Source organism: Oncorhynchus gorbuscha, linkage group LG06 (genome assembly GCF_021184085.1).
Source record: "Oncorhynchus gorbuscha isolate QuinsamMale2020 ecotype Even-year linkage group LG06, OgorEven_v1.0, whole genome shotgun sequence".
In the NCBI taxonomy this organism is placed as follows: Eukaryota; Metazoa; Chordata; class Actinopteri; order Salmoniformes; family Salmonidae; genus Oncorhynchus; species Oncorhynchus gorbuscha.
Genome location: NC_060178.1, coordinates 99,024,176 through 99,044,519, shown reverse-complemented (window position 1 = coordinate 99,044,519; position 20,344 = coordinate 99,024,176). Strand labels below are relative to the sequence as shown.

The window sequence follows — 20,344 nt, the reverse complement described above, 5'->3', positions numbered from 1 at the left end:
AGCTAAGTCTATTCTATCCCAAATAAACTAGACAGCTAAGTCTATTTTATCCCAAAAAACAAGCTAAGTCTATCCTATCCCAAATAAACAAGACAGCTAAGTCTATCCTATCCCAAATAAACAAGACAGCTAAGTCTATCCTATCCCAAATAAACAAGCTAAGTCTATCCTATCCCAAATAAACAAGCTAAGTCTATCCTATCCCAAATAAACAAGACAGCTAAGTCTATCCTATCCCAAATAAACAAGACAGCTAAGTCTATCCTATCCCAAATAAACAAGCTAAGTCTATCCTATCCCAAATAAACAAGCTAAGTCTATCCTATCCCAAATAAACAAGACAGCTAAGTCTATTTTATCCCAAATAAACAAGCTAAGTCTATCCTATCCCAAATAAACAAGACAGCTAAGTCTATCCTATCCCAAATAAACAAGACAGCTAAGTCTATTCTATCCCAAATAAACTAGACAGCTAAGTCTATTCTATCCCAAATAAACTAGACAGCTAAGTCTATTCTATCCCAAATAAACTAGACAGCTAAGTCTATTCTATCCCAAATAAACTAGACAGCTAAGTCTATTCTATCCCAAATAAACTAGACAGCTAAGTCTATTTTATCCCAAATAAACAAGCTAAGTCTATCCTATCCCAAATAAACAAGACAGCTAAGTCTATCCTATCCCAAATAAACAAGACAGCTAAGTCTATCCTATCCCAAATAAACTAGACAGCTAAGTCTATTCTATCCCAAATAAACTAGACAGCTAAGTCTATTCTATCCCAAATAAACAAGACAGCTAAGTCTATCCTATCCCAAATAAACAAGACAGCTAAGTCTATCCTATCCCAAATAAACAAGACAGCTAAGTCTATCCTATCCCAAATAAACTAGACAGCTAAGTCTATCCTATCCCAAATAAACAAGACAGCTAAGTCTATCCTATCCCAAATAAACAAGACAGCTAAGTCTATTCTATCCCAAATAAACAAGACAGCTAAGTCTATCCTATCCCAAATAAACTAGACAGCTAAGTCTATCTTATCCCAAATAAACAAGACAGCTAAGTCTATTCTATCCCAAATAAACTAGACAGCTAAGTCTATCCTATCCCAAATAAACAAGACAGCTTAATCAAGGCAACCAATAGTGGTGCATCAATATCATAATTTTAAACAGATTGCAACACTCCAGTTATGGCTTATTTTCCCATGGAGGAGGCACACTGTTGTCTGACACTCATAACATGAAGGAGCCAGTTGTCACGACTTCCGCCGGAGTGGGTCCCTCTCCTTGTTCGGGCGGCATTCGGTGGTCGACGTCACCGGCCTTCTAGCCATCGCCGATCCACTTTTCATTTTCCATTTGTTTTGTCTTTGTCTTACACACCTGGTTTCAATTCCCCAATTACTTGTTCATTATTTAACCCTCTGTTCCCCCATGTTTGTTTGTGAGTAATTGTTTGTATGTAATATGGTCCGTTATGTGGGCTACCTTTATTGTATTGTATTTGTCTATTTTGAGTAAATTACGTTTATTTACTCATATCTGCTGTCCTGCGCCTGACTCCTCTACACCAGCTACACACAGACCACATTACACCAGTGGTTTAGTGGAGGGTAAATGCAAGTAAATGCATTTTACCCAAACTTTTTTTTGCAAGACAGTTTACCCACCTTTGAGGGAAAATGCTTTGAATGTACAGGGAGCATTACTTAATTCACTGCGACCGGCAATCAGAGTTTACTCAGCTATTCCTTGACCACTACATCACTGGTATGAGCCGTGTCTGTGTGTGTTGAGACACATCAGCTGCTATCTCAATTAAAACCAGAGATCTCTGTGACTCAGTAGTTGAAGGAGGAATTTGTCCAACCCCATCTCTGAGAGAGAGAAAGAGAGAGAGACAGAGAGAGAGAGAGATAGAGACGGATCAACAAAAGAACAGTGCAAACTAGAATGCTATTTGGCCCTAAACAGAGAGTACACAGTGGCAGAATACCTGACCACTGTGACTGATGCAAACTTAAGGAAAGCTTTGACTATGTACAGACTCAATGAGCATAGCCTTGCTATTGAGGAAGTCCACCCTAGGCAGACCTGGCTCTCAAGAGAAGACAGGCTATGCCCACAAAATGAGGTGGAAACTGAGCTGCACTTCCTAACCTCCTGCCAAATGTATGACCATATTAGAGACACATATTTCAATCAGATTACACAGATCCACAAAGATTTAGAAAACAAATCAAATTTGATAAACTCCCATATCTATTGGGTGAAATATCACAGTGTGCCATCACAGCAGCAAGATTTGTGAGATGTTGCCCCAAGAAAAGACAACCAGTGAGGAACAAACACCATTGTAAATACAACCTATATTTGTGTTTATTTACTTTCCCTTTTGTACTTTAACTGCATATTATTACAACACTGTATATAGACATAATATTACATTTGAAATGGCTATTCTTTTGGAACTTTTGTGAGTGAAATGTTTTATTGTTTATTTCACTTTTGTTTAACTATTTCACTTGCTTTGGCAATGTAAACATATGTTTCCCATGCCAATAAAGCCCGTTAAATTGATATTGAGAGAGAAAGAGAGGTTCTCACAGAATCACACCTCTCCATCTGGACAGGCCCCTTTCCAAATGTTAATCACAGCAGGGACCCCCATTTTTCAACCTACATCAGGGACAACTCTCTTTAAAAGACTTTGGGGGTAAACAACTGCTGTTTTTTGGGGGAGGGGGTTGTTGTTTTTTTGGTCCTCACTTTCTAGATTCACTTTCTAGGATGTCAATCATCAACTGTTGTCAATTGTCAACAATAATTTCCACATCAAGTTACACTGTGTCTAAACTTTAGACAATTAGTATACGTTACAGGACCATTTATAAGACTATATACGTACTTTTATAAAACTAACCACACATGCATTCCATGTTTAAAACTTTGTGTTGTTCTTGCCGAGAGATTAAACAGTGGTCTTTAAATACCTATGCTAAACTTTGACCCATGATAAAGCACGCTGGGTCCAGATCAACTCAGCCTTTTCTGTGTAAATCTGTGAGTTATATGTGCCACCTGCTACAGTATATCGATCATTAGCCTACAGAGACCCATCAACTTTATTTTACCATAAGATTCAACCTGTTCAGTATAGTCATCTTGACTCTGACAAACATATATTAGCACTGGTGTGTGTCTCCCCCCTTGTGTTTAATGATGAACTAGGCAACCCTTTCAAGCTCCACCAACTCTGTTCCCATTCTCAGGGCAGAACAATCTACCCCGAGAGAAGGGGAATCTCAAATGTTGTAATGGTATTACAGAATTACAAGAAAACGGGAGTCAGAATAGTTAGACTAAACAATAGGAGCAATACCAACAGCACAGGACAAGATATTGGCACTAAAAATCTGTTTTTTCTTTGTTTTTTTGTTTTTTCCCATCTACTGTTATGTATGCTGGGGTACAGTGAAGAAGTGGGTATACTCTAATTTTGTAAAACATTTCCCAAATGGCTCGCCCAGGGAAGGAAAGACACCCTGTGGGGAAAATTATTTGAGAACAGTGACAAACACTCTGAATTACCTAAAATTATAAATCCCATATTGGTCTTTCACAGTAATGCCAACCCAAACTGTACTATGCAAGTAGGCTAACAGTAGTCCTACTATTGAAACAGATAAATGAGGCTTTCAACTGAGTAAAAAAATGGCCACTGGATTGAAGCAAATAATCATAATATCTTTATGCTAGCTAGGAATAGGCTACTTTGTAACTAGTTAACATTTAATTGAGAAGTTTACTGGGAAAGCCTTTCTATCTACCAGAAGATGGTTAGGCATATCATTAGCATCGCTATATTTTTCCTGTTCCTCAATTGTTTGAAACCTAAACATTTTACTTGCGGTATGTCTTACTTTGCTTCAAAGTAGCCTATAGCCAAAATTCCACGATAGAAACTTGGAGGCAATTATATTCTAATGACTTTCTTATATGCATTCTGTTCTATTGGTTTTCTTTCAACTTTCTTTCATTGTCTAGCAACCAAAGCCATTATCCTACTCATGTTAGCATCCCATGATAGTTATTGCATCTTTAGATCTCCCCTCTTTCTACATTTCTAATGGATATTTCCAAATCTGTGCATGAAACCTCTCGCATGTATGGTGCACATTTTAGAACATGTTTCCCTCAAGTTGCATTACCGCCATGAGCACATTGCTGCTCCTTAAATGTGAATAAATAATAGTTCATCAACATTTTAAGCTAAACATTCAATGCAGTCATGCAGTCTTCTCGATTTTCATTTGAAGCTTTAAAAAAAAATATGTGTCTTGTTTGTATCAATTGTAAAGACATTACATTTACATTTTTTACATTTAAGTCATTTAGCAGACGCTCTTATCCAGAGCGACTTACAAATTGGTGCATTCACCTTATGACATCCAGTGGAACAGTCACTTTACAATAGTGGATCTAAATCTAATTGGCAATGTTGTTTCTGTAGTCAACTTTGTTCTGAAGTTATCAGTGGTCAAATCTAACAAAGCACTTTGCTGTTCTACCAGTGGTCTGAAGCGGGTGTTAGATTTGATAATTTTCAAGTGCAACTTTAATAAGGATGGTTTTGGGAAACAGCTCGGAGATTAACGATGCTCCTATAAAGGTTTTAATGATGAACCTAGCCTTAAAATATAAACAGTACCCTAGGCTATATAGCCTATTTCAATCATATTGAAACACATGTCATAATCAATCAATTGACTTATACTTTGATTCTTGTAGGCTCTATCTGAAACTTGTCTCAATATATTTCATGATGTGTAGCCGAACGTGCGCAATGATGTGCCAAATTAGTGATTTTGTGCATTTTCATTGGATAAGCTTCATAATAAGCAGCCTCAGTATTTGCAGTCATAGGTGGTAATATCTCTCTAGGTCTCGTCAGTATTGTGAAATAATTATAATGTTAAGGTAAGATTTGAATGGAGAAAGCAGGCCTATACACAATGCCCATTGAAGAATATGTGGGTATACAACGTATACCTGCGTAAACCTTCCACTACACCACTGATTGCGTATTTAGCCTCTCTTTCATGTCTACCGATGAAATAACTTTATGTTAAAAGTAAAAGAAACGAGCAAAGGAAATAGCAGTGGTGGAAAAAGTACCCAATTGTTATACTTGAGTAAAACTAAAGATACCTTCATAGAAAATGACTCATGTAACGTATTTGGTTTTACATACTATTTTAAATATACTTAAGTGTCAAAAGTAAATGTAATTGCTCAAATATACCTAAGTATCCAAAGTAAAAGTTCAAGTGAAAATAATTTCAAATTCTTTATATTAAGCAAAGCAGGTGGCCACATTTTGTAGTTTTAATTTATTTACTGGTAGCCAAGGACACACTCCAACACTCACATCATTTACAGATGAAGCATGTGTTTAGTGAGTCCACCAGATCATAGGCAGTAGGAATGACCAGGCATGTTCTCTTGACAAGTGTGTGAATTACACAATTTTCCTGTCCTGCTTATCATTTAGAATGCAACGAGTACTTTTGGGTGTCAGGGAAAATGTATGGAGTAAAATTACCATCATTTTGTTTAGGAATTTATTGAAGTAAAAGTAAAAGTTGTCAAAAATATAAATGACAAAGTAAAGTGCAGATACCCCAAACACCTACTTTCAAGTATTTTTACGTAAGTACATTACACCACTGGGAAATAGGGATCTACTTCCACGTTTGTTGGCCACACTGGAATCGGTGGCTTTGGCGACACCACATGGACGTCTTCGTTCATTGCATATAAAGTTTTGGCGCACTTTCTGAACCGACGCTTTCTGAACGCCCCTGCTCACAAATAGGCATGCGTGTTTCTCATTCATCACAGCGTTTCCGCTTCCTTTATGTCTCCCGTTCTTTTTGAGAGGTATGTTTATAGCTAGCTAGCTATGTTGTTAACGTTTGCAGTACACGTGCTTCTATTTTCCCGTACAATGTTCAAATTGTGACTCACAGGCCAGAAATGTTTTGATAGCAACTATAATCTTCCGGTTGATGGTGTTTGAAGTTTCCCATTTGGCTTCTCTGTAATGGAAATGGCTCGTTTGCGAGTAAACACTGTAGCTAGCTATGCTCGTTTGTTAGCCTAGCCAACGTTAGCTATCAATAATAATAAGGAAGCCCTTTGTGACAATTGCAATGTTTGTACTCCACTGTATGATATAAGGAATTCTAAGATGAAGTTGGAGCATCTGTGTAATTTAATTGATCACCATGTTTTTGTCCTGCTAACGTTAAATCGGATTTTCCAACACCAACCAGATTGAAACCCACTGTTTGTTGGTAGCTACATCATGGGAGCCTACTTGTCGCAACCCAACACAGTGAAGTCCTCTTCCAATGGTGGAAACCAAAAGATGAGCTTCGGCTTTGCAGCCATGCAGGGCTGGCGTGTCTCTATGGAGGTAAGATGATCTAAAAACATTGTTTGTTGGATTGGATTCATCAGTAGTTCTTTGCCAATGTTGTCTAGTTACCACCTAGCAAGAATGCGAATGACATGATTTGGTTTAGACGACAATAAAAAGCTTGATCTAACTGGCTGTAAAGGATAGGTAGTCCTTATATAACTTTAAAGTTTGGCATCTTAGGTAACTAGCTATATGATTCCAACCATTAATGTGTCATAGTGTTAACTTAGTTGAGGCTTAAATATGAAACTCAACGTTGTTGTGCAGGAAGACTTTGTTTGTAGCTATCGTTAGCTGGGTAGCTAAATTGTTACTGGGTAGCTAAACTAGCTAGCTATGTAGCTAACTTTCCTGCATGTACTGATATGGAGATTCCACGCTAAATTTGATTTGGTATGTTCCCCTTTAAAGCCACGTCTGTAAGATGTGCATACCATTAAGACGGTGCCAACAAATGCATTTCATTCCATTTTCACATTCAAATGGCACTAGTCTGATTTAATGATTTATAAAATCTGATGGAAGGCTCAAAATGTGTCTTTATTTTTACCAGGTAAGTTGACTGACACATTCTCATTTACAGCAACTACTTGGGGAATAGTTACCTGAGAGAGGTAGGGGGGTGATTTAGTCAATTGGAAGCTGGTGATGATTAGGTACAGTGGTGGAAGAACTACCCAACTGTCAAACTTCAGTAAAGGTAAAGATATATTAATAGAAAATAACAAAAGTAAGTCACCCAGTAACATGCTACTTGAGTAAACGTATTTGATTTAAAATATACTTGAGTATCAAAAGTAAAATTGTAAATCATTTCAAATTGCTTATATTAAGCAAACCAGGTGGCACCATTTTCTTTATTATTTACAGAAAGGGGCTGAAAGCTAGGGGCACACTCTGTCATAATTTACAACCAAAGTGTTTGTCTTTAGTGAGTCCCCCAGATCAGAGGCAGTAGTGATGACCAGGGATGTTCGGTTCATAAGTGTGTGAATTTGACTGTTTTCCAGTCCTGCTAAGCATTCAAAATGTAACAAGTACTTTTGGGTGTCAGAGAATTTATGGAGTAAAAGGTACATTTTTCTTTAGGAATGTAGTAAAGTAACCCCAAAAATACAAATTCAGTATTTTAAAGTATTTATACTTAAGTACTTTACACCACTGATTCGGTATGATGAGGATCAGATTGGGAATTTGGCATTCCATGAGAGTAAAATGTTTTTGTTTCTTGCAACAGGATGCTCACAACTGCATTTTAGAACTGGACGATGAAACGGCCATGTTTTCTGTGTATGATGGACATGGAGGTACTGTGTATTCTTACTATCCCTAAGATAAACTTTTTTGAGCATACCACAACCTTGTTTTTGTTAATACCGGAGACTATTAAGCTAGTTACTTTAAGTTAAGTAATCATTACTTTAAATGCTTTTGCCTTCACAGGTGAGGAAGTTGCATTGTACTGTTCCAAGTACCTACCTGATACCATTAAAGAACAAAAGGCTTACAAAGATGGCAAACTGCAAAAGGTGAGTGGAAGAATGCATTTGGGCTAGGGAAAGGAATCCCTTTGACATGGGCAGTTTAAAAAATACAATTTTACCTTCATTTAACTAAGCCAATCAGTTAAGAACAAATTATTATTTACAATGACAACTTACTGGGGAACAGTGGGTTAATTGCCTTGTTCAGGGGCAGAATGACAGATTTTTACCTTGTCTGTCTTGTTTTACCTTGTCAGTCACTGGCCCAAAGGTCTAACCACTATCCACCTTCTGTTGGATATGTAACAGTTAAGCAGGCCTACCAATAGATAATGCATTTTGGGCACCCTTAAAGCTACATGGTAACCTTTTGGGTGACATGACCAAAATATTTTTTACTTTAGTTTGTTTAGTCAATATTTTCTTTATTTCTTGAACGCATTGTTGGTTAAGGGCTTGTAAGTAAGCATTTCACGGTAAGGTCTATCTATACCTGTTGTATTCGGCATGTGTAACAAATACAATTTCATTTGAAATATGCGTAGAAATGTGTTTTATAGATATGTCAGTCATTGAAAGCAAGTCGACGAGGTGTATGTTCTATGTGCTCTATTTCTATGCTTCCCGTAAAGTTTTGTTATTGCGTCTTGTCCATCAGCTGTAAATATACTAGATTTTTGGTTATAGAAAATATATTTCACAGCGGTTTAGACGGTACAATGATTTTCTACACAACGACTGCTTGTGTTGTCACAAACTGAAACTAGGCAAACTATTAGAATTTAAGCAACTAGGAAATTGTGGAGCGATTTCTTCGATATTGCATCTTTAAACAATATTAAAGTGAGTACCCATTTCGGTTGTAGATCTTGTGCTCTTTGTCAAACTTTCCTCCATAGGAGCATACATTGTCTTACTGGGTGGATGCATGTCGATGTGTTTCAGGCTTTGGAGGATGCGTTTCTGGCAATTGATAGCAGGGTGACCACAGAGGAAGTGATCAAAGAGCTTGTTCAGATCGCTGGCCGCCCACAGGAGGAAGCACCAAATGAAAAAGTTGCTGAAGAAGATGATTGTGAGTAGACTCCAACTGCCCAATATCTAGTAAAATGGTTGGTCACATACATGTTTAGCGGGTGTAGCAAAATGCTTCATATGTAGTTAGACATTCCTGTGGCTGGAATCATAAACCATTATTCAAAACAAATTATTTGTAATTCAACCCCGTGTGTTCCTTTCCCTCTGTTAGTGGACAATGAGGAGGCTGAACTTTTGCATGAGGAGGCCACCTTGACCATTGAAGAGCTGCTCGTTCGCTACGGACAGAACCGCAATGCACTCAAACACAAGAAGCTCTGTCCGGAGGGCAATAAAGAGTCTGGGGAAGGTGAACCACATTCCTATGGGGAGAAGGGCATCAATGGAGAAGTGGAGGGTGAGATAGACAGCAATGGGAAGGCCAAGGCTGGTGGTGGTGCAGGATTCTCCAAGCTGCGGGCCTGCAGGAGAGCAGGAGCGGACAGCTCTTCAGCGACAGGAGCAGCAGGGTCCTGTGAAGGAGAGAAGGACACCGGGCCTTCTTGCTCTTCGTCAGCGGCCCCGGCTCCGGGAGATACCAGCTCCAAGTTCTTTGAGGACAGTGACGAGTCGGGGGAAGAGGAAGATGGGGGAAGTGAAGAGGAGGTGAGGTGGAAGAACAAGCCTTCAGGAATTACTGTAACTCTGGCCAACCCTCTACCTGAAGAGCTACTGGGTGTGTAGGCTTTTGCCAACGGTTCTTACTCACCTGGTTAAGATAATCATCGTCCTGGTGAGCAGCTATTGTCTGAGATTCTGGTTGGAGAAAATGTCTGCAGAAGGACTGCTCTCCAGGAGGAGGGTTGGTCACCTCTGCTGGATCAGATTTCCCCCCACTGGATTTGCACAATTAAAGTCTAAGCTTTTTATACTTTTTTGAAAGAATCGTATGTGTGTTAATGATGTAATTATGTTTCTACAGGATGGCAGTGAGGAAGGTGAAAGCAGTGATGATGAAGAGGAAGACACTGAAGAGGGAGAGGATGAGGAGGAAGAGATGTGCTACCCTGGAATGGATGGAAAAGAAGAGGTAGAATACACAGCTTAATTTAGATCCTGCCATAACCCTAAAGGAAACAAACTTGAATGGAGAGCCTGAGTAGCCCTGGTTGTTGTAATGGGGCTATTCCTGTCTATCTGGAGTAGTGGTCACTTTTTTGTCTCACTAATGCAACATTCTATCCTGCCTTTGTGTTTTGACTTGGATTAAACTGAAGGCGGCTATTCTCCGATAAGAGCTCTGTGTCTCTACCCCTCCTAGCCTGGCTCAGACAGTGGCACTACAGCGGTGGTGGCTCTGATCAGAGGCAAACAGCTGATTGTAGCAAATGCCGGGGACTCCCGCTGTGTGGTGTCTGAGAAGGGCAAGGCCATAGACATGTCCTACGACCACAAGCCAGAGGATGAGCTGGAGCTGGCCAGGATAAAGAATGCTGGGGGAAAGGTCACCATGGACGGCCGCGTCAACGGAGGACTCAACCTCTCCAGGGCCATCGGTAAATGGATCCTCCTGCATATCCTAGCCCTGGCATTGGTGTTTCGATTGAAATATCAGGCATAGTTTCCAGTAAAGAATGGCCTTGCTGTTGAAGAACGGGCATCAGACTGAAAGGACATAACTGAATGGCCTTTGTTGTGTTTTCAGGCGATCACTTTTACAAACGAAACAAGGCCCTTGGCCCAGAGGAGCAGATGATCTCCTCAATGCCTGACGTCAAAGTGCTCACCCTCAACCCGGAGCATGACTTCATGGTCATTGCATGCGACGGAATCTGGTACAGCTTGTTTGATACTAGCGTTTTATAGTACTGTTTTCTCTTAAATTAGGCCGTACTTCAATAATCAGTTTGTGAAATGGAACCACCTCTGAATTCCTCCTTAATGAGTGTCATCCGCAGGAACGTCATGAGCAGTCAGGATGTTGTGGACTTTGTCAGTCAGAAAATAAAGCCTGATGCCAGTGGCGTTGCCAGGCCTCTGTCCTCCATAGTTGAAGAGGTAAGAGATATAGCTTTTTTAATACATTTGTTTTACTTGATCCATCAATCCCCTGTATGCATAACATTTTTCATTCTTTAACAATGAACTATGAACTTTTTATTTGGTCTCCGTAGCTACTTGACCATTGCCTTGCACCTGATACGTCTGGAGATGGTACAGGCTGTGACAACATGACCTGCATCATCATCACGTTCGGCGCTCACCCTGGCAACAGCATGGCCGACATCACCAATAAGAGAAAGCCTGAAGAGATTATCCCAGAGAAGAATGGGAATGACAGCAAGAAGTCAAAAAGCGAATAGAACTGCCATCAAGTAGAATAGCTCCAGTCCTTTTCACAAGCCAGGACTTTTTCTCTGGAAACTTTTAAAGACAGTGGTCTCTGGAATAGGATGAGTTTTAGTTAATGTCCCAAGATACAAGAATAAATGGAAAACAGAAAAAACATTTTCTTGGTGTGTAATTGATTTTGCTTATCTGCCCCATTGGAAATGTGACTCCTAGTGTACTGTTTGTCACCACACCCTTTATGTATATACTTGTTAATTGAATAAATGCATTTTCTTTAATTATGGATCAATGTGACATTTGGTGCATACTTCTGACACCATTGTAATTACGAATACATTTTAAATGTGATGAGTGACATCTTGTCTACTTTACCAGGACAATCCCTGTTTGCATTGGGCACATGTCCCCTGACGGAACACTGAGAAACTACTCAACAGTTAAATAGATTTAAACATATAAAATGATTCAATTCATGTAACATTTTATACTAGCTGTATTTTAATGAATACATTTTACATTCCTTGCACTCACTGATTCCCGGAACTTAGCCAACCTGCTGAGTTAAGGCCACTTGCTATTTAAATGTCTCATACCTTGGTTTGCACACCCTACCTTGGTTTCTCTAACTATGCCTTGAATTTTGCATTACTCGATTATGGTCCAGGTTTTGTTAGTAAACTATTCAAGGGACAGAAGCTCCACTTAATCTGTTTTATGCTGGACTAAAAGGTCCACTCAGTTAAAGGGATACTAAAATATATTTTAGTACATTTATTACTTTCAGAGAACATTGTGAGTTCCACATGAACAATCACATGAATATTTTTTTCCCTCCCTAAATCAATAAAGTTGACAAACCTGTAATTTTGTTTCTATTTAATCAGTGATGGAAATGGCAAGGTTGCACAATCATGTAGCAAAGCACTAAAGCATCATGCCAATAGTTTCATACCTAAAAAATAAATGGTTTGGAACTAGCCTGTTTATGCGATCATTCTATGCTGTCAAGGAGTGGAATGAAAGCACAAACTGACTGGTACACAAGCTAGTTGGAACTACTGTACCCAAAATACAAGTGAGATTAGTTTATTTTACTTGGTGAACAAAGTTTTGATGCTGGTATTCAAAAGAAAATGGAATTTCCATACCATTCAAACTTTTCATAGATTTTAAAGATATTTAACAGTTAAAATCCAATACAAAGATGTCATAATACGTATACATTAACCAGATGGAATGGAAAGTTCCTTAAACACGTTGGGCCTAGAACACCACATAGGTGTTCTGATGAACATCCCCAACCAGCTGTTGTGAGAATCAGCCATCTGAAACAATATCCTATATAAAACACAATCTGAATGTCACATAGCCAGTAGACTGTTTGTGGTACACGTTTTAGTGCTCGAATCGAGTAAACCCTCATCCTTTATGCAGTAACAGAAAATCTACTTTTTTAATCAGAAAATCACACTGCCCATATTTGTCATCAGCAATGATTACCTGCATTCTTTTATGAATACATCAACTGTAGGTTCATCAACAATTTCCTATCAAAAAAAGAAGGAATAATTGAGTCGACATGGATTTACATGTATGATAATTCTGTAATTCGATTATAATTCGATTATAGCCAGCTGTACCAATGTGTCAGAGAAAACGACCGAAGTCAGCCTGCAGGTGCCCATCCTGCCACATGTAGTCACTAGAGCACGATGAGCCAAGTAAGGCCCCCCTGGCCAAACCCTTCCCTAACCCAGATGATGCTGGTCCAATTGTGCGCCACCCTATTGTACTCCCGGTCACGGCCGGTAATGACACAGCCTGGGCTGTAGTGAAATCTCGAACCCCAGGCTGTAGTGACTGCGCAACACTGCGATGCAGTGCCTTAGTCCGCTGCGCAACTCGGAAGGCAGATGTTTTTCATTTATTTAATCCATTTTAGAATAAGGCTGTAACAAAATGGAAAAAAAGTGAAGGGGTCTGAATACTTTCCGAATGCACTGTGTGTGTGTGTGTGTGTGTGTGTGTGTGTGTGTGTGTGTGTGTGTGTGTGTGTGTGTGTGTGTGTGTGTGTGTGTGTGTGTGTGTGTGTGTGTGTGTGTGTGTGTGTGTGTGTGTGTGTGTGTGTGTGTGTGTGTGTGTGCTATCCTTAACGAGGCATGTGATACACAACATTACGAGCTAGCATGACTGGCTAATATCTTGGCTAGCAGGCTAGAAGCAGCATGACTCACATGGAATAGGTATAACTTTATAAACTTTATGAATATGGTAAATATTTTTCTGTCTTAGAAATACCCAACTAAAACCCCATGACATGTTGGAGAGTACTTATAATTACATGCACACACTAAACACAGGTCAAATAAAAGAAACATGAGGAATAGTCCAGTGAGTCCCTTCTTATTTGACCTCGATCTCACTCTGCGCGGGGAATGGCGAACTATGGCCAGTACAAGTGGTGTGACTTAAAGGTACACTAATAAGATATAAGGGGTGTTTGGCAATTACAACAAATGAATGGTTCAGGGGTGCTGAAACTGCTCAATAAGAGCTGGCCTTTTCAACTCGCTCTCCCGTTTGTGTCTGCATGGCACAATGAGCCAGAAGAGGCGGGCTCAGGTCATCTAGGAGATACAGAGCGGCACACTCTGGGGCCCATTGATCATGCTGTTGTCACTCAAAGCCGGAGGGGGGGTAAAACTCACTGCCGCTTCACCCGTCTTTCTCATGGACCCAGTGAGTGTGTGTACCGTGCAGTAACAGACATACACACCGAGATGTGTGTACCATGCAGTAACAGACACACACACAGAGATGTGTGTACCATGCAGTAACAGACATACACACCGAGATGTGTGTACCATGCAGTAACAGACATACACACCGAGATGTGTGTACCATGCAGTAACAGACATACACACCGAGATGTGTGTACCATGCAGTAACAGACACACACACAGAGATGTGTGTACCATGCAGTAACAGACATACACACCGAGATGTGTGTACCATGCAGTAACAGACATACACACCGAGATGTGTGTACCATGCAGTAACAGACACACACATAGAGATGTGTGTACCATGCAGTAACAGACATACACACCGAGATGTGTGTACCATGCAGTAACAGACATACACACCGAGATGTGTGTAACATGCAGTAACAGACATACACACCGAGATGTGTGTACCATGCAGTAACAGACATACACACCGAGATGTGTGTAACATGCAGTAACAGACATACACACCGAGATGTGTGTACCATGCAGTAACAGACATACACACCGAGATGTGTGTACCATGCAGTAACAGACATACACACCGAGATGTGTGTACCATGCAGTAACAGACATACACACCGAGATGTGTGTACCATGCAGTAACAGACATACACACCGAGATGTGTGTACCATGCAGTAACAGACATACACACCGAGATGTGTGTACCATGCAGTAACAGACATACACACCGAGATGTGTGTACCATGCAGTAACAGACATACACACCGAGATGTGTGTACCATGCAGTAACAGACATACACACCGAGATGTGTGTACCATGCAGTAACAGACATACACACCGAGATGTGTGTACCATGCAGTAACAGACATACACACCGAGATGTGTGTACCATGCAGTAACAGACATACACACCGAAAGATGTGTGTACCGAGATGTGTGTACCATGCAGTAACAGACATACACACCGAGATGTGTGTACCATGCAGTAACAGACATACACACCCATGAGATGTGTGTGTACCATGCAGTAACAGACATACACACCGAGATGTGTGTACCATGCAGTAACAGACATACACACCGAGATGTGTGTACCATGCAGTAACAGACATACACACCGAGATGTGTGTACCATGCAGTAACAGACATACACACCGAGATACACACCGTGTGTACCATGCAGTAACAGACATACACACCGAGATGTGTGTACCATGCAGTAACAGACATACACACCGAGATTTGTGTACCATGCAGTAACAGACATACACACCGAGATTTGTGTACCATGCAGTAACAGACATACACACCGAGATGTGTGTACCATGCAGTAACAGACATACACACCGAGATGTGTGTACCATGCAGTAACAGACATACACACCGAGATTTGTGTACCATGCAGTAACAGACATACCGAGATGTGTGTACCATGCAGTAACAGACATACACACCGAGATGTGTGTAACTGCAGTAACAGACATACACACCGAGATGTGTGTAACCATGCAGTAACAGACATACACACCGAGATGTGTGTACCATGCAGTAACAGACATACACACCGAGATGTGTGTACCATGCAGTAACAGACATACACACCGAGATGTGTACCATGTACCATGCAGTAACAGACATACACACCGAGATGTGTGTACCATGCAGTAACAGACATACACACCGAGATGTGTGTACCATGCAGTAACAGACATACACACCGAGATGTGTGTACCATGCAGTAACAGACATACACACCGAGATGTGTGTAACCATGCAGTAACAGACATACACACCGAGATGTGTGTACCATGCAGTAACAGACATACACACCGAGATGTGTGTACCATGCAGTAACAGACATACACACCGAGATGTGTGTACCATGCAGTAACAGACATACACACCGAGATGTGTGTACCATGCAGTAACAGACATACACACCGAGATGTGTACCATGTACCATGCAGTAACAGACATACACACCGAGATGTGTGTACCATGCAGTAACAGACATACACACCGAGATGTGTGTACCATGCAGTAACAGACATACACACCGAGATGTGTGTACCATGCAGTAACAGACATACACACCGAGATGTGTGTACCATGCAGTAACAGACATACACACCGAGATGTGTGTACCATGCAGTAACAGACATACACACCGAGATGTGTGTACCATGCAGTAACAGACAGACATACACACCGAGATGTGTGTACCATGCAGTAACAGACATACACACCGAGATGTGTGTACCATGCAGTAACAGACATACACACCGAACAGACATACACACAGAGATGTGTGTACCATGAGATGTGTGTACCATGCAGTAACAGACATACACACCGAGATTTGTGTACCATGCAGTAACAGACATACACACAGAGATTTGTGTACCATGCAGTAACAGACATACACACCGAGATGTGTGTACCATGCAGTAACAGACATACACACCGAGATTTGTGTACCATGCAGTAACAGACATACACACCGAGATGTGTGTACCATGCAGTAACAGACATACAGACACACACACCGAGATGTGTGTACCATGCAGTAAGACATACACACCGAGATGTGTGTAGAACAGACATACACACCGAGATGTGTGTACCATGCAGTAACAGACATACACACCGAGATTTGTGTACCATGCAGTAACAGACATACACACCGAGATGTGTGTAACATGCAGTAACAGACATACACACCGAGATGTGTGTAACATGCAGTAACAGACATACACACAGAGATATGTGTAACATGCAGTAACAGACATACACACCGAGATTTGTGTACCATGCAGTAACAGACATACACACCGAGATTTGTGTACCATGCAGTAACAGACATACACACCGAGATGTGTGTACCATGCAGTAACAGACATACACACCGAGATGTGTGTACCATGCAGTAACAGACATACACACCGAGATTTGTGTACCATGCAGTAACAGACATACACACCGAGATGTGTGTAACATGCAGTAACAGACATACACACAGAGATGTGTGTAACATGCAGTAACAGACATACACACAGAGATATGTGTAACATGCAGTAACAGACATACACATCGAGATTTGTGTACCATGCAGTAACAGACATACACACCGAGATTTGTGTACCATGCAGTAACAGACATACACACCGAGATGTGTGTACCATGCAGTAACAGACATACACACAGAGATTTGTGTACCATGCAGTAACAGACATACACACCGAGATTTGTGTACCATGCAGTAACAGACATACACACCGAGATTTGTGTACCATGCAGTAACAGACATACACACCGAGATTTGTGTACCATGCAGTAACAGACATACACACCGAGATTTGTGTACCATGCAGTAACAGACATACACACCGAGATGTGTGTACCATGCAGTAACAGACATACACACCGAGATGTGTGTACCATGCAGTAACAGACATACACACCGAGATTTGTGTACCATGCAGTAACAGACATACACACCGAGATTTGTGTACCATGCAGTAACAGACATACACACCGAGATTTGTGTACCATGCAGTAACAGACATACACACCGAGATTTGTGTACCATGCAGTAACAGACATACACACAGAGATATGTGTAACATGCAGTAACAGACATACACACCGAGATGTGTGTACCATGCAGTAACAGACATACACACCGATATTTGTGTACCATGCAGTAACAGACATACACACCGAGATGTGTGTACCATGCAGTAACAGACATACACACCGAGATGTGTGTACCATGCAGTAACAGACATACACACAGAGATGTGTGTACCATGCAGTAACAGACATACACACAGAGATGTGTGTAACATGCAGTAACAGACATACACACAGAGATGTGTGTAACATGCAGTAACAGACACTCTGACATGTGTGTAACATGCAGTAACAGACATACACACAGAGATGTGTGTAACATGCAGTAACAGACACTCTGAGATGTGTGTAACATGCAGTAACAGACATACACACTGAGATGTGTGTAACATGCAGTAACAGACACTCTGAGATGTGTGTACCATGCAGTAATAGACATACACACCGAGATGTGTGTACCATGCAGTAACAGACACACACAGAGATGTGTGTAACATGCAGTAACAGACATACACACAGAGATATGTGTAACATGCAGTAACAGACACTCTGAGATGTGTGTACCATGCAGTAATAGACATACACACCGAGATGTGTGTACCATGCAGTAACAGACACACACAGAGATGTGTGTAACATGCAGTAACAGACATACACACAGAGATATGTGTAACATTGCAGTAACAGACACTCTGAGATGTGTGTAACATGCAGTAACAGACATACACACTGAGATGTGTGTAACATGCAGTAACAGACACTCTGAGATATGTGTAACATGCAGTAACAGACACTCTGAGATATGTGTAACATGCAGTAACAGACACTCTGAGATGTGTGTAACATGCAGTAACAGACACTCTGAGATGTGTGTACCATGCAGTAACAGACACTCTGAGATGTGTGTACCATGCAGTAACAGACATACACACAGAGATGTGTGTAACATGCAGCAACAGACACTGAGATGTGTGTGTGTGTGTACGTGTGTGTACGCGTGTGTGTACATGTGCGTGTGCGTGTGTACCAGGCTTGGAACCCAGCAGCAGAGCACCAGTTTGTGGACCCCTGTCACCGCCTCAGCCAGAAGAAAGATGTTGTCATCACTAAGGTCAGAGGTTACATGGCTGGGGGTTGTCGGTAATGTAGTCACTAAAGTGCATAGTTTTGTGTGTAGTCTAGACTGAAGGACAGAGCGGCAGGAACGCAGAAATAGAGTTTCTGTGACAAACCAGATATACATTGGTCTTGTTTCTTTAAATATTATGTCTTAAATTCCCCACAGAGGGAAATCCAGGCATCCAACCTCTGTCACATCCTCCTCTAGGCCAGTGTCTCCAGTCTTCCAGTAGTGGCAGGTAGCCTAGTGGTGTTGGACTAGTAACCGAAAGGTTGCGAGATCGAATCACCGAGCTGACGAGGTTCAAATCTGTCGCTCTACCCCCAAACAAGGCAGTTAACCCACTGTTCCTAGGCCATCATTGAAAATAAGAATTTGTTCTTAACTGACTTGCCTAGTTAAATAAAGGTAACAAAAAAAACTCAAGGTCTTGATGATTATTTGACAAGTTGAATCAGGTGTGCTTGTCCGGGACTACAACAACAACGTGTGCTGTTGGGAAACACTCCTATAGAGAATGGGCGAGGCATGGTTTTACTGTACAATTTACTGACTTGCTTTTCTTTAGAGGCCAGATGAAAATATTCTGAGGCTAAACGAATGTGATTCCTAACAAAACCAAGATCTGAAATAATCTCGATACCAGTGTTTGCTTCCCCTTTTTGGCCAACTGCCATATAATGCTAAACCAGCAGAAACTCACACTGGCATGTAGGCTAGAGGGTATTTATTGACAACACTTATTGACAATTACTGCATCCCAAACAGTACCTAATTCCCTATATATAGTGCATTGCTTTTGACCAGGGCCCATAGGAGACACACATATTTGTTTGTAATTTATCAATTTCATATGGCTGTTAGCCTATAACCAGAGAATATTCCCCACTGTAGTTCTAAAGGGAAGTAACAGTCAGTTTGGTCACAGACTCCTAGAAAACCAGATGATGTTTCACGAGGGACTGAATAGAACTATATATTGAGTCACTCCCATTTTTCATAGCTCTCTGTATGTGTTCCTGTCCCCCAGTCTCCATTCTCTCAGTGTTGTTCCTTTACACAGTCAGTAGAACAGGAAATGATACAGATGCAGTCAGGCAAGTTGAAACCTGTGCACACACACACAGCCCTGTGGTAGACAACTAGGCTTTATAACCAACACTACAGGAGCTCAAAACTTTCTTGGACAAGTGAACTGTAATGTGATGGAAAATAGATGCTAAAAGAGAAATATTTACCAGGTATAATATGATGGGAATTAATGCAAATGGTAGATTTACTAAACTTACTCTAACGTCTGGAATCCACTGAACATTCAGAGAGTAGAGGACAGAGTTTGTACAAGTCTTCTGGCTGTATGCCCACCTCCAGGTATGAATACCTACTGTATTGTCAAGCCTTGAATTACATTAGTTTTATTGTAAAAGTTTGATGTACTGTTAATGTGCATTATTATTTTAACATGAGATTCCCTTTGAACAACACTTCTGCTAG

General features: G+C 40.8%; 2 protein-coding genes across 3 annotated transcripts in view; both read left to right on the top strand.

Moving 5' to 3' along the window:
• The first annotated feature begins 5,861 nt into the window (after positions 1-5,861).
• Positions 5,862-11,628, top strand: LOC124038607 (protein phosphatase 1G-like). The gene is made up of 11 exons (XM_046354664.1): positions 5,862-5,948; positions 6,344-6,486; positions 7,730-7,799; positions 7,936-8,021; positions 8,922-9,051; positions 9,226-9,659; positions 9,976-10,083; positions 10,315-10,549; positions 10,699-10,828; positions 10,952-11,051; positions 11,168-11,628. Exons 2-11 carry the CDS (start codon positions 6,376-6,378, stop codon positions 11,354-11,356), a joined length of 1,593 nt encoding a protein of 530 aa, XP_046210620.1. The 5' UTR covers positions 5,862-5,948; positions 6,344-6,375; the 3' UTR covers positions 11,357-11,628.
• An 8,336-nt stretch (positions 11,629-19,964) lies between these two features.
• The window catches only part of LOC124038605 (rho GTPase-activating protein 27-like), a 51,332-nt gene continuing 50,952 nt past the window's right edge, over positions 19,965-20,344 (top strand). For both annotated transcript variants that reach the window (XM_046354658.1, XM_046354657.1), the window contains exon 1: positions 19,965-20,221. The gene's annotated coding sequence lies outside the window, so the exon portion shown is untranslated. The remainder of the gene's footprint in view (positions 20,222-20,344) is intronic.

Coding starts and splice junctions, on each gene's coding strand:
- LOC124038607 (XM_046354664.1), top strand. CDS start 6,376: ATGGGAGCCTACTTGTCGCAACCCAACACAGTGAAGTCCTCTTCCAAT. Junction 9,052..9,225: donor AGTTGCTGAAGAAGATGATT/GTGAGTAGACTC, acceptor TCCCTCTGTTAG/TGGACAATGAGGAGGCTGAA. Junction 10,084..10,314: donor GAATGGATGGAAAAGAAGAG/GTAGAATACACA, acceptor TACCCCTCCTAG/CCTGGCTCAGACAGTGGCAC.